This window comes from Herpailurus yagouaroundi, unplaced genomic scaffold (assembly GCF_014898765.1).
Source record: "Herpailurus yagouaroundi ecotype Mexico unplaced genomic scaffold, PumYag 163, whole genome shotgun sequence".
Classification (NCBI taxonomy): Eukaryota; Metazoa; Chordata; class Mammalia; order Carnivora; family Felidae; genus Herpailurus; species Herpailurus yagouaroundi.
Window position 1 is genome coordinate 35219877 of NW_024412404.1, and position 13144 is coordinate 35233020.

General features: G+C 43.3%; 1 protein-coding gene across 1 annotated transcript in view; it reads right to left on the reverse strand.

Annotated features, from left to right (window-relative positions):
• The window catches only part of PDLIM1 (PDZ and LIM domain 1), a 45953-nt gene that overhangs the window by 11757 nt on the left and 21052 nt on the right, over positions 1–13144 (reverse strand). Inside the window, exons 4-6 of the mRNA XM_040486912.1 lie at positions 10675–10874; positions 9591–9596; positions 11–217 (exon numbers count right to left, since the gene is read on the reverse strand). Of these exons, the coding sequence (XP_040342846.1) occupies positions 11–217; positions 9591–9596; positions 10675–10874 (413 nt within the window). The remainder of the gene's footprint in view (positions 1–10; positions 218–9590; positions 9597–10674; positions 10875–13144) is intronic.

A 13144-nucleotide genomic window follows, 5' to 3' on the forward strand; every position in this document is an offset into this window, starting at 1 on the left:
TTGGGCGCACTGTCCCTCTTCCCTAGAGGATGGCAGCTTCTGGAAAAAAGCAACTAAGGCTGAGAAATAGGGCGGGATCTGAAACTGGATATTGAAAAAAGGACTGGAGAGTATACTGATGGCAAATAAGCCCATGAAAAGATGTCTGACATCCTTTGCATGAGGAAAGTGCAAATTAAAAGCAGAATGAGATATTACTACACACCTATGAGAATGGCTAAAATAAAAAATAGTGACAATACCTAAAGTTAGAGAGGATATGGAGAAACTTGATTATTCAGACATCGTGAGTAGGAATGTAAAATGGTACACTGTACAAAAAACAGTTTAGCAGTTTCTATAAAATTAAACATGTAACTAATTACCTTATGATCCAGCAACTGCACTCCTGGGCATTTCTCCCAAAGAGCTAAAAATTTATGGTTTCCCAAAAATCTGTTCACAAATGTTTATAGTAGCTTTGGGGGCGCCTGGGTGGCTTAGTCAGTTGAACGTCTGACTTTGGCTCAGGTCATGATCTCGCGGTTTGTGAGTTTGAGCCCCACGCTGGGATCTGTACTGACAGCTCAGGACCTAGGCCCTGCTTCAGATTCTGGGTCTCCCTCTCTCTCTCTCTGCCCCTCCCCTGCTCACACTCTGTCTCTCTCTCTCTCTCTCAAAAATAAATAAAAACATAAAAAAATATTTATAGCAGCTTTATTTATAACAGCAGAAAAACAGACACAACCCAGATGTTCTTCACTGGATGAATGGTTAAACTGTGGTCCATCTGTACCACGGAATAAAGACAAATTAGGATACAGCGATCAGACAGAAGATCAATAAGGAGACACAGGTTTTGAATCACACGGCAGACTGGACTGTGACAGACTATAAAACACTCCATCCAACAACAGCAGAATACTCATTCCGCTCAAGTGCACATGGAATATTCTCCAAGACAGAACTTGTGTTAGGCCACAAAGCATGAGGAAAAAATTAAAGTCTTAAATTTAGGAAGACTGAAATCATCAAGTATCTTTTCTGACCATGATGGAATGAAACAAGAAATCAAGAGCAGAAGGAAAACCGGAAAATTTACAAATATGTGGAAATTAAACAATACACTCCTGAATAACCAATGGGACAAAGAAGAAATCACAAGGGAAATTAGAAAATATTGAAACAAATGAAAATGAAAAACATGGGGCGCTTGGGTGGTTCAGTCGGTTAAGAGTCAGACTTCAGCTCAGGTCATAATCTCACAAATTTGTGAGTTCGAGGCCTGCATCATGTTCTCTGCTGTCAGCACAGAGCCTGCTTTGGATCCTCTGTCCCCCTTTCTTTCTGCCCCAATCCACTTACTCTCTTTCAAAATGGATAAACTTTTTAAAAAATCAGCAAAAAATATAAATAAATAAATAATAAAAGTACATCTTAAAAAAAGAAAATGAAAAAATAACATACCAAAACTTATGGGATGTGGTAAGCTGAGAAGGGACTTTATAGCTATAAATACCTAATTAAAAAAAGAAGAGAGATCTCAAGTAAGCAAACTTTCTATCTCAAGGGAGAAGAAAAGAACTAAAGCCAAAGTTAGCAGAAGGAAGGAAATAATAAAGAGCAGAGCACAAATAAACAAAATAGTGGAGAGAAAAACAATGGAAAACCATCAACAAAACTAAGAGTTTGTGTTTTTTTGTTTTGTTTTGTTTTAAGATCAACAAAATTGGGGCACCTGGGTGGCTCAGTTAAGCATCCAACTTCGGCTCAGGTCACAATCTCACAGTCTGTGAGTGCTGACAGCTCAGAGCCTGGAGCCTGCTTCAGATTCTGTCTCCTTCACCCTCTGCCCCTCCCCCACTTGCACTCTGTCTCTCTCTCTCAAAAATAAATAAACTTAAAAAAAAAAAATTAGGGGTGCCTTGGTGGCTCAGTAGGCTGAGTGTCGAACTTCAGCTCATGTCATGATGTCATGGTTTGTGGGTTTGAGCCCAGCATTGGGCTCTGTGATGACAGCTTAGAGCCTGGAGCCTGCTTCAGATTCTGTCTCTCTGCCCCTCTCCCGCTCACACTGTCTCTCAAAAATAAACATTAAAAAATAAATTAAAAAAAATAAACAACAAAATTGACACACTTTTAGCTAGACTAAGAAAAAGAGGGAAGACCAAAATAACAAAAAAATCAGAAATGAAAGAAGAGGCATTACAATGAATATGACAGAAATAAAAAGGATCTTAAGAGATCTTTATGAACAATATGCACAAACTGGATAAGCTAGAAGAAACAGATAACTCCTAGAAACATACAACCTAACAAGATGGAGTCATGAAAGGAAAAAACCTGGACAGACCTATAATAAAATAACAAGGTTGACTCAGTAATCAAAAATCTCTCAACAACAAAAAACTCAGGACTAGATGGCTTCATTGGAGAAATCTACCGAACAGTTAAAGAAGAATTGACACCAATTCCAAATAACTCAAGAGGAGGGAACACTTCCAAACTCATTCTATGAGGCCAGCATTACCCTGAAACCAAAACCAGACAAAGGTACCACAGAAAAATAAAACTACAGACCATTATTCTCAATGAGCATTGATGCAAAATCCTCAGTAAATGGAATTCAACAGCATGTTAAAATGACTATACTCCATGACTAAGTTGGATTTATTTCTAGAATGCAAAGATGACTCAACATACAAAAATCAATCAATGTAGGGGCACCTAGGTGGCTCAGTTGATTAAGCGTCTGACTCTTGGTTTCGGCTCAGGTCATGATCTCCCGATTTGTGAGTTTGGGCTCTGCGCTGACAGTGCGGAGCCTGCTTGGGATTCTCTCTCTCTCTGTGCCCCGACCCCTCTTGCACCCTCCCTCCCTCTCTCTCTCTCTAAATAAGTAAATAAACTTAAAAGAAAAAAAGTCTTGTTAAAAAAAATCAATCTAATACACTTCATTAATGGAACAGAAGACAGAAACCACAAGAGCATCTCAATAGTTAAAAAAAAATTGATAAAACTCAACATATTTTCATGATAAAAACACTAAGCAAATCAGAAATAGAAAGAAATTACTTCAACATAATAAAAGCCACGTATGACAAGACCACAGCTAACATCATACTTAACTGGTAAAAAATTGAAAGTTTTTCCTCTAAGATCAGGAATAAGACAAGGATATCTACTCTTCTTTTTTAAATTTTTTAAAATGTTTATTTATTTTTGAGAGAAAAAGAGAGAGCACCAATAGGGGAGGAACAGAGAGAGAGGGAGACACAGAATCCAAAGCAGGCACTAAGCTCTGAGCTGTCAGCACAGAGCCCGACATGGGGCTTGAACCCATGAACTGTGAGATCATGACCTGAGCTGGTTGGTTGCTCAACAAACTGAGGCACCCAAGATGCCCCAATATCTACTCTTACCACTTCTATTCAACATAGTACTAGAAGTCTTAGCCTAAGCAATTAGGCAAGAAAAGGAATAAAAATTATTCAAATTGGAAAGGAAGAGTAAACTTATCTGTTTATAAATGATCTTATAGGTAGAAAATCTTAAAGATTTTCCACAATAAAAAAATTTTTATTTCCACAAATAAAAACATTGAAACATTGTCAGAATGAAGGAATTCAGCAAAGCTGCAGGACACAAAATCAACACACAAAAATCAATTGTGTTTCTATACACGGACAATGAACAATCCAAAGAAAATTAAAAAACAATCCCATTTACAATAGCATCAAAAGAATAAAATCTTTGAGAATAAACTTAACCAAAGAGATGAAGACTTGTACACTGAAAACTATAAAACACTGATGAAAAAAATCAAAGAGGACACAAATAAATGGAAAGATATCCATGTTTATGGACTGGAACGATTAATAATGTTAAAACGTCCAGAGGCACCCAGCTGGCTTAGTCAGTAGAGCATGTGACTCTTAATCTTGGGGTTGTAAATTTGAGCCCCACATTGGGTGTAGAGATTACTTTTAAAAATTTTTAAATGTCCACGTTACTGAAAGCAATGTACAGATTCAGTGCAAGCCCTATCAAAAATTCGATGGCTTTTATTTATTTATTTATTTATTTTTAATTTTTTTTTTGCAGAAATAGAAAAAAGCATCCTAAAATTCATATGAAATCTTAACGGGACCCCAAACAGCCAACACAATCTTGAGAAAGTAAAGCAAAACCAGAGGTATCACATTTCCTGATGTCAAAACATAACATAAAAGCTACAGCAACCAAAACAGTGTGGTACTTGCATAAAGATAGACATACAGATCAATGGAAGAAAATACAGAGCCCAGAAAAAAACCCTGGCAAATACGGTAAAAATGATCTTTGATAAGGATGCCAAGAATACACAATGCAGAAAGGATTGTCTCTTCAATAAATGGTTTGAGAAAAGTGGGTATCTGTATATATAAGAATGAAAATGGACCTTTATCTCACCATAAATAAATCAGCTAAAAAATTGACTAAAGACTTAATGTAAGGCTTAAAATCATAAAAATCCTAGAAGAATACATAGAGGTAAAGCTTTCTGACATTAGTCTGGGAAATGATTTCTTGAATTAACACCAAAGGCACGGGCAACAAAATCAAAATTAGACAAGTGGGAGTATTTAAACTTTTTAAAAACAAACTTCTAAACAGCAAAAGCAACAATTAACAGAGTGAAGAGGCAATCTATGGAATGGGAAAAGTATTTGCAAACCATATATTTGATAAGGGGTTAATATCCAGAGTATGTAAAGGACTCCTACAACTCCATGACAAAAAACCCAAATAACCTGATTTTTAAAATGAGCAAAGGGTGTGAATACACATTTCCCCAAGAAGATACATACTGGCCAGCAACAATATGAAAAGTTATAGAATAGCTGCTACCAAAAAACACACACACACAAAAACAAAAAAAACAACTATCCAAAACAAAACCAAAAACCAAAACCCAAAAGAACCACAAATGTTGGTAAGGATGGAGAAACCGGAACCCTGTGCACTGTTGGTGAGAATGCAAAATAGCACAGTGCTATGGAAAACGCTATGGAGGTTCCTCAAAAAATAAAAAAGAAAATTACCATATGACCCAGAAATCCTGTTTTTGGGTATCTAGCCAAAAGAATTAAAATCAGGATCTCAAAACGATATTTGCACACTCACGGTCATTGCAACATTATTCACAATAGCTGAGGGGTGGAAGCAACGTAAATGCCCATTGACAGATGAGTGGATAATCAAAGTGTGGTACAGACAGACGGTGGAAGATTACTGAGCCTTAAAAAAAAAAAAAAAACCTGTCACATGCTGCAACATGGATGAATCTTGATGACATTATGCTGAGTGACATAAACCAGTCACAATACAACAGACAGCTGTGTAATTCTACTTATATGAGGTACCTAAAATACTCACTCTTAGAAACAGTGCAGGAAGGGAAGAGCAGAGTTGTTCAATGGATACAGAATTTGTTTTGCAAGAAAAAGTTCTAGAGATCTGTTGCACAAAGATGTGCATATAGTTACCAGTCCTATACACTTAAAAAATGGTTAAGATGGTAGATTTTATTTTTTTTTTAAGATTTATTTTTAAGTAATCTCTATACCCAACATGGGCTTGAACTCACAACCCTGAGATCAAGACTGAGCCAGCCAGGTGCCTGTAAGATGGTATATTTTAAGTATTTTTACTACAATGAAAAAAAAAATCCTTAGAACAGGAAAAAAAAAGTTACTATTGGTACAACCTGAATAAATCAAATAAATCTCCAGTGAACGATGCTAAGTTTAAAAAAAAAAAAAGCCAATTCCAAAAAGTCACATCTTGTATGATTCCATCAATATAACGTTCTTGAAATAATAGAAATAGATAGCAGATAGCAGATTAGGGGGTTACCAGAGGTTAAGGAGGGTGGGAGGAGTTGGGTGTGGCCATAAGAGGTGACATGAGAGATCCCTGTGGTGATGGAAACCCTCTCTCTTGCCCGTATCGATGCTAACATTTCAGTTTTGATACTGTGCTATAGTTTTCAAGGTGGTACCACTGAAGGGGACTGGGTAAAGGGTATAAGAGGACCTCTATTATTTCCTATAACTGCATGTGAATCTACAATTAAGATAAACAGTTTAATTACATTTCCCCACATGATGGAAGTTAAGCGTTAATTGGAAATAATGTAGAGATAGATTTTTAGTGCTTGCTATTTATGTAAGTGGGGGTGAAGGATGCAGGTTGACTCAGAAAAACTCTTCATGTCTGAGATGCCTCAACTTGGTTACCCCACTGTTCACCAAAAAATGCAGCACTGAGAAACCCTACATAATCATTTTTGGAAAAGGAGCCTAGCCAGAATGCTCCCTACGTTTTAGTCTTCAAAGGCCTGGATGTTGGACCTGTAATAAGAAACCAGAGGAGTAATTATGGGCACCAGGAGAGGACTCCAGACTCCTGAGCCAATTTTCTGTGGGCCTCGGGCAAGTTTAGCTAGGTGGCAAACAGCCACCTTCATGATAGAGATTTTCTTCCCATCCAGCTGTGAATGCGTCAGGATTAATACCATCCCTCTGATATCATCTGAATAGAGAACAATGCATCCCTTTATTCCCCCTGCACCTGCTTAGATACAGGCCTCGTGAGTATATGGGGAGATCTCCTGAGAACACAAGTTAGAAGAGTTAGTATGCTTGGACTACTGTGTTGGTCAAGGGAGCCCAACCAATCATTCCATGAAGAGGTCACCACTCCATCAGGAAGGTGATGAATGGTGCTGGTTGGCAGGACTGAAGCCACAATGCTGGAAAGAAAGAAGTCTACCATAAGTCACAGCAAAATCTTCTCCATAATGTTTATCTGCATGCTTCTGCTCTTCTGGAGGCCCCAGTACTCAGAAGTGATGGGTATGGAGTCCTCATGGGCAGTGAAATCAGGAATTACTGGCATTCACTGAGCACGTGCCAGAGGCCAGGTGCTGTGCTGGGTGCTGTTTGCACACCTCAGCTCATTCTCTGAATAGCCTGCTGGTGAGGTAGGTCATTTAGGTGTATTATGCACACCTGAGAGATGGGGGCTGAGTCTCAGAGAGGTTACATGGTCTGCCTAAGAAGCCCAGTTGGAATTCAAGGGCCCTCTATCTACGAAGCCTGTACCTTTGGGAAAGTATTAAGCGGCATCACATCTACAAGGAAATACAGGCTCTGAATCACCAGAAAATGGCTACAGCCCCTAAAATCAGTTGAAAGAGGTCAGAAGGCAGGTGAAAGCTTTCGTTTGAACACAGCAACATTTCCTCCACCCACTTGGTACACAGAAGGCACTCAATAAATGAGTGTTAGGCTGAACTGACCTAAAGGCTCTCCCAGTCAGCTGTGTGTGCGCTGGGAGCACAGGCGGCGGATGGTGCCCTCTAGCCCTGCATCCTAGTTTAGTTTGGAAGCAGCAAAGCGGTCTGTATCGTCACGTGGGGACGCGGCCCTAGGACGCCCTGTGAGACACGGAGCCACACACACACTAGGCTGCTTTGAAGTGCATGGGACAAAGAAACTCAGAGTGAGCCCCAGGGAATCAGTGATGACCTCAGACACAAAGCATGAAGACAGCCAATTGTGGAACCTCTGAATTTTACAGACTAAACAGTGGGGGTGAGTGAGTGCCTGGGACTTCTGCTGACTGAGCAAGCAAGTTACCCCGCGGCTGCTGCGTATCTCTGAGAATGCACAAGTGGCTGCTCTAGAAGCAGGCTAGTAAGCAGAGCCCCACGACGGGCAGCATGGCCCTTTCGGTCACTGTCTTTGCCACAGGCTGCTGGTATTCCCACTGTTTCTGGATTCATCTTCAAAGAGTTTGAGATGAGGCAGAAGCTCGGCCCCCTATGCGGAGAAAATCTCGAAGGAGATTCTTGGTACAAGACTCAGAGCCTGCTGCAGCCAGGGGACGGGGGCTGGAGGAAAGGCTTGCAAGTGTCCAGACAGTTTCAGACTTAATTCAGATTGGAGGCGGAGAGCAGGCAGGCAGCATGAAAGGAGAAAGAAGACATTAATGAAGGAATAACTGCCAAGGCCATACTAAAAATACTTCCCAGGCACATATTTCTCCCAATGCATAGCAGCTCTTTCAATTAAGGATGTGTCATTTCCTGGGTTATTAAATCCAGATCGCAGAACATTCCACTCTAGGACAGTAAAAGAGGGTCACGTTCTCAGCCTCCACCAGCACCAAAGCAGCAAAGAATAGGGATCATGGCCCTTGGTGTTCCTGTCACTCAGCTCCCAATGGAGCTGCATGAAAGCAAGGTTCCCTTCAGGGTGTGTCTGTGGAAAGCTCGGGGGGCCCGGCACGGCGCTCTTTCTCAGATACCCCCAAATTCCCCTGTAGTCACTTTGAAGGACATCATCACCTCAAGCAACTGGCTTGAGGCACTGCAGGAATCAGAATTTGGGGGAAGAAGACATTAGTAGCCACTTTGCCTCAGTTACTACAATAAATGTCAATAACCTTGAACATCTTGTAAAGCCAAAGGCATCTGGCAAAAAGTCTCCCCTACCAGACACTAAGAAACTTAAAAGGAAATCGCAGAGCCTTTTGGCGCTGGGCACAGGGACCTGCATGCACTGGCTACCCAGTAATGTCCATCTCCCTTTGCAGGGAGAGGGGGGCTATATGCATGGTAGGACCAAGGAGCCCTTGAGAGGGATCCCCATGACAGCCCTTTCCGAACAGTTAAGTAGTCTGGAAACTCTCACCTAACCTGCCTCTGAAGCAATGGGTTCTGCAATTTACTCACTCTAAGAGCCGAGCAGACTCTTGTTAAAGGTAAATTGGGAAGAAACTGAACAGCAAAATGGGCTTTAGGGCTAATGTAAGAACTGAGGATTCTAAGTGGGAAAGATCCTCAGAGATTGGACAAGGTTTGGACCACATGGTATTTTCCAACAAATGCGACTGTCACCAACATTTATAAATCAGGGGGTTTCAGGGGCACCTGGGTGGCTCTGTTGGTTAAGTGTCCAACTTCAGCTCGGGTCATGATCTCACAGCTCTGTGAGTTCAAGCCCCACGTCAGGCTCTGTGCTGACAGCTCAGAGTTTGGAGCCTGCTTCGGATTCTGTGTCTCCCTCTCTCCCTCTGCCCCTCCCCTGCTCATACTCTGTCTCTCTCTCTCTCTCTCTCATTCTCAAAAATAGAAACATTAAAAAAAATTGGGGGGGGGCACATGGGTGGCTCAGTCGGTGAAGTGGCCAACTTTGGCTCAGGTCATAATCTCACAGTCTGTGAGTTCGAGCCCCGCCTCAGGCTCTGTGCTGACAGCTCACAGCCTGGACCCCACTTCGGATTCTGTGTCTCTCTCTCTCTCTCTCTTTCTCTGACACTCCCCCACTCACACTCTGTGTTTCACTCTCTCTCAAAATGAAATAAACATTAAAAAAAATTTTTTTTAATAAAAAACAATTTTTTTTAAATCAGGGGGTTTCAGATAAAAAGAGGCTTTCTGAGAGCTTCTGTTTCAGTGAAATTAATTAGCAGGAATTAATTAATGAGCAGAGCTGCTGGAACCACTCTGGGCTGCTGCACATCCAGCTGCTTACAGGCCACTCTGCTCCCTTTGTCTGCACTCTGAGCTCTGCCCTCAGGTCCTTATCTTCCCTGCCACATTTGGGCATGGGAGGTGGCAACTTGGGACCTAGTCTGTCCCCTTTTAACCCACAGAGAGAGAACTGGTCCCACCTCCTATTCTCCATCCTCAAACCCAGTTCCTTTGCTGTGGGTTCAAGTATCCCCAGTGTTTCCAGATTCATCTTCAAAGAGTCCAGGATGGAGCGGACACTGGGCCTCCTATGCTGGGAAGACAGAGGATACTCTGGATAAAAACTGAGATTGGTGACAGGAGGGGACAGGCCTCCCCAGCCCTGAGAGAGCTGTTTCCTTAGAACTCTCTACCCTGTCCACCCGCAGCCCTCCTCTCCCCTGTGTCTGCCCCAGATCAGAACCGGTTCCAATAGACACACATTTATATCCTCACAAACTTCTATTATTTCCAGTGGGCCACTGTAGGGAAAAAAGCAGACGCTGGTTCCCAAACATTTCATCATGAAGTGCTCATCCTTTGTTCAGATCAGATGGTGAACACAAGCAGAAACCCCAAACTATAAATACTAAAGAATATCTCAGGGGGCACCTGGGTGGCTCATTCAGTGGAGTGTCTGACTCTTGATTGCGGCTCAGGTCATGATCTCATGGTTCGTGAGTTCGAGCTCTGCATCGGGCTCTGTGCTGCCAGTGCAGAGCCTGCTTGGGATATATTTTCTCTCTGTCTCTCTCTCTCAAAACAAACAAAAATATCTCAGGAATCAGTAGGGCTGTCAAAGAGGGAATATGCTCACTGAGAAGATGATGATGACCAGAGAAATCAGGGAAATAACAATGTCAGTCTTGGTGAATAATTGATTAGTTTGTGCCAGATATGGTGCCAGACGCTTTACATGTTACTTATGTTCACAACAACCCTATAAGGCAGGTGGTATTTGCCCCTTTTTCAGAGATAACGGAAAATGAATGCAGAAAGAACAGTGCTAAAGTAGACGGTTTTCTCTCTGGGTTGGTGGCCCAACCTCTTCCCACCCATCTGGATGAACCTGGTCCTGCCACGCACAGCCTTTTCCAGGACTGGCCTGTGGGGGGATCCAAGGGCCTACTTACGCTCTGCCATTTGTCTCTTGCCCGCTGGCTGCTGTCTTGGACTCCAAGGCGTTGTTGAAGTTGGAGATGTTTTCAGAGGAATAGAGGCCAGCTGGATTGTTGTACTGGTTTGTGATGACCCTGGGGGCAGAGCTGGTGGCCGGTGAGGCGGTAAAGGGCACGGCACTCCGGTTGTGGGCACTCCCTATGTGTGGGACCTCCTGTAGGCAGAGATCAGAGGAGATCAGTGCACACCCCCGAGAGACACTGCAGGCTGAGTGCCAGAAAGAAAGGTGTTCTGTTGAGCTGTGGTAGCCCTGGTTCAACACCAAACTTCAACTGAGGGGCTCTGACGTGCCCACCAGACACGCAGGCAATGACCCACCGACCAACCGACCGACCGGGGGAAGTCTCCAGCTGGGCATGTGGGTTTCGCATGCCAGCTCCACCTTGTTCTCCCTGGAGGCCCAGTCAAAGCCTAATCTGCTGCTAGGCACCCCCTGGGCATAACACCTCTAGATGCCTTGGGCTGTCATGATCTAAGCTTGGGCTGAAACTCCCTTTCAGAGTACATTCCAAAGGGATTACAGTACAAGGAGGAGAACAGGCAGGCTCTTGGGGCCTGGGTCAGTGCAGAGCAGGAGATGATAAAAGGTAGAGACAAACTTCCTAGAACTGAGGGGATTAGACAAGCAAGATAAGAAGCCCACGGGGCCACCGGGCAAAGCAGCTGCTGAGGAGGCAGAGGTGGTTCAGGGCTCCAGCAGGAAGGGGTAAAGGGAGTTCAGGATCTGCAGTTTCTCTAGAAGGACAAGGCTGCCCAGATGGAAGGCTAGGCGATACCTGTTACAGGGGTGGTGCCTGGGGGGGGGGGGGGTTAAGGAGAGGACTTTGATCTCCTCTGGGCTCATCCCCCGCTCTTTCTGTAATTTGAGACAGTGCCCTCCACCCCTTCCCTGGACTGCCAGGAGCCAAGGATAATTCCTACAGCTCCAGAGCTCATTGCGTCTTTGCAAACACACCCCCCCCCCCAAACTTTTTAAACTAACATTCCTGGTTTTAAAAATCATGGATTTTTCTGACAACTCCATCAGGAAGGTGCTTTCTGCACGAATGTCCTGGACCCACCCGATAGCATGCTCTGTGCAGCTACTAAACTCAACATGCATCGTATTTTCTGTGTTCCCCAACACAGAACCTTCCTGAACGCTGGTCCCCTTAACACTCAGGCCCAGAAGAACTGATCCCCAAAGATTTCCTTCCAGTCTTCTGTCTGTTGCTCCTTTTTTTTTTCTTAATCTCTCTTTCACTGAAACGTTGTCTTTCACGCTTTCTTAGAATACATTACAAAGAAAAGTAACAATTTAATTCACTGTGTACTGAGAGAGAGAGAGCATGAGCATGTGCACACAAGCGGGGGAGGGGCAGAGAGAGGGGGACAGAGGATCTGAAGCAGGCTCTGTGCTGACAGCTGATGCGGGGCTCAGACTCACAAACTGTGAGATCACGACCTGACCTGAAGTCGGACTCTCACCTGAACCACCTAGGCGCCCCTCGCTGGGTACTGATTAAAAATAAAAGACAAAAAGAAAATAGTTTTATGATTGAGATTTTTCACTATTCAGACAGGCTTCTCTTCGACAAGTCAGAACCAGTGAGGTTTTAATGTATAAGTTACATTGAGTGGACTTTGTCCACACTGGACAAAAGCTAAGTACACACAGATCATTCACAAAAGGGGAAGTATAACTAGTTAAGAAAATGACTTTAGCAGGGATACTCAGGTGGCTCAGTCAGTTCAGGATCCAACTTTGGCTCAGGTCACAATCTCACAGCTCATGAGTTAGAGCCCTGCACTGGGCCCTCTGCTGTCAGTGCGGAGCCTGCTTCAGATCCTGTTTCCCTCTCTCTCGGCCCCTACCCCGCTCACTTTCACTCTCTCTCTTCCCCCCAAAATAAACAAAAAAAAAAAAAAAATGACTTTATCAGTAATCAAAGCATGGTTAAGTAAATCCTATGGCACAACTACCATGAGGAATAATACATAGTCGTTAACAGCAGGGGACTTGCAGATGGTTGGTGGCCTGGGACTTTGGCCCACGTCAGTGGCTGCCCTACAGCACTGCAGGACAGACCCACAGCTGCAGCCAGGGACGCAGTTCTGTCGTCACCTCCGTCTCCACAGCAATTCCAAGGAGCAGCACAGGATGCTGAGCACCAAGGAAGATTCCTATTTTTCTGTTTTGGCTCCATTTTTCCCATCATTTCCTCTCTGGCTTTGGGCAAGTTATACCTCTCTGAGGCCATTTCTCATCTTTACATGGAAGTAAGTAAAGCTTTCTCTCACAAGCACTTGGTATGACCTATCAGTGTACCAACGACAGTGACTGCCACAAAGCAGACATTCAGTCAGTGTCTGGTCCCTTCTCCCTCCCCAGACACACATTTCCAATTAGAATGGAGAGTCAATAGAAAATTATTCCAGTTGGAC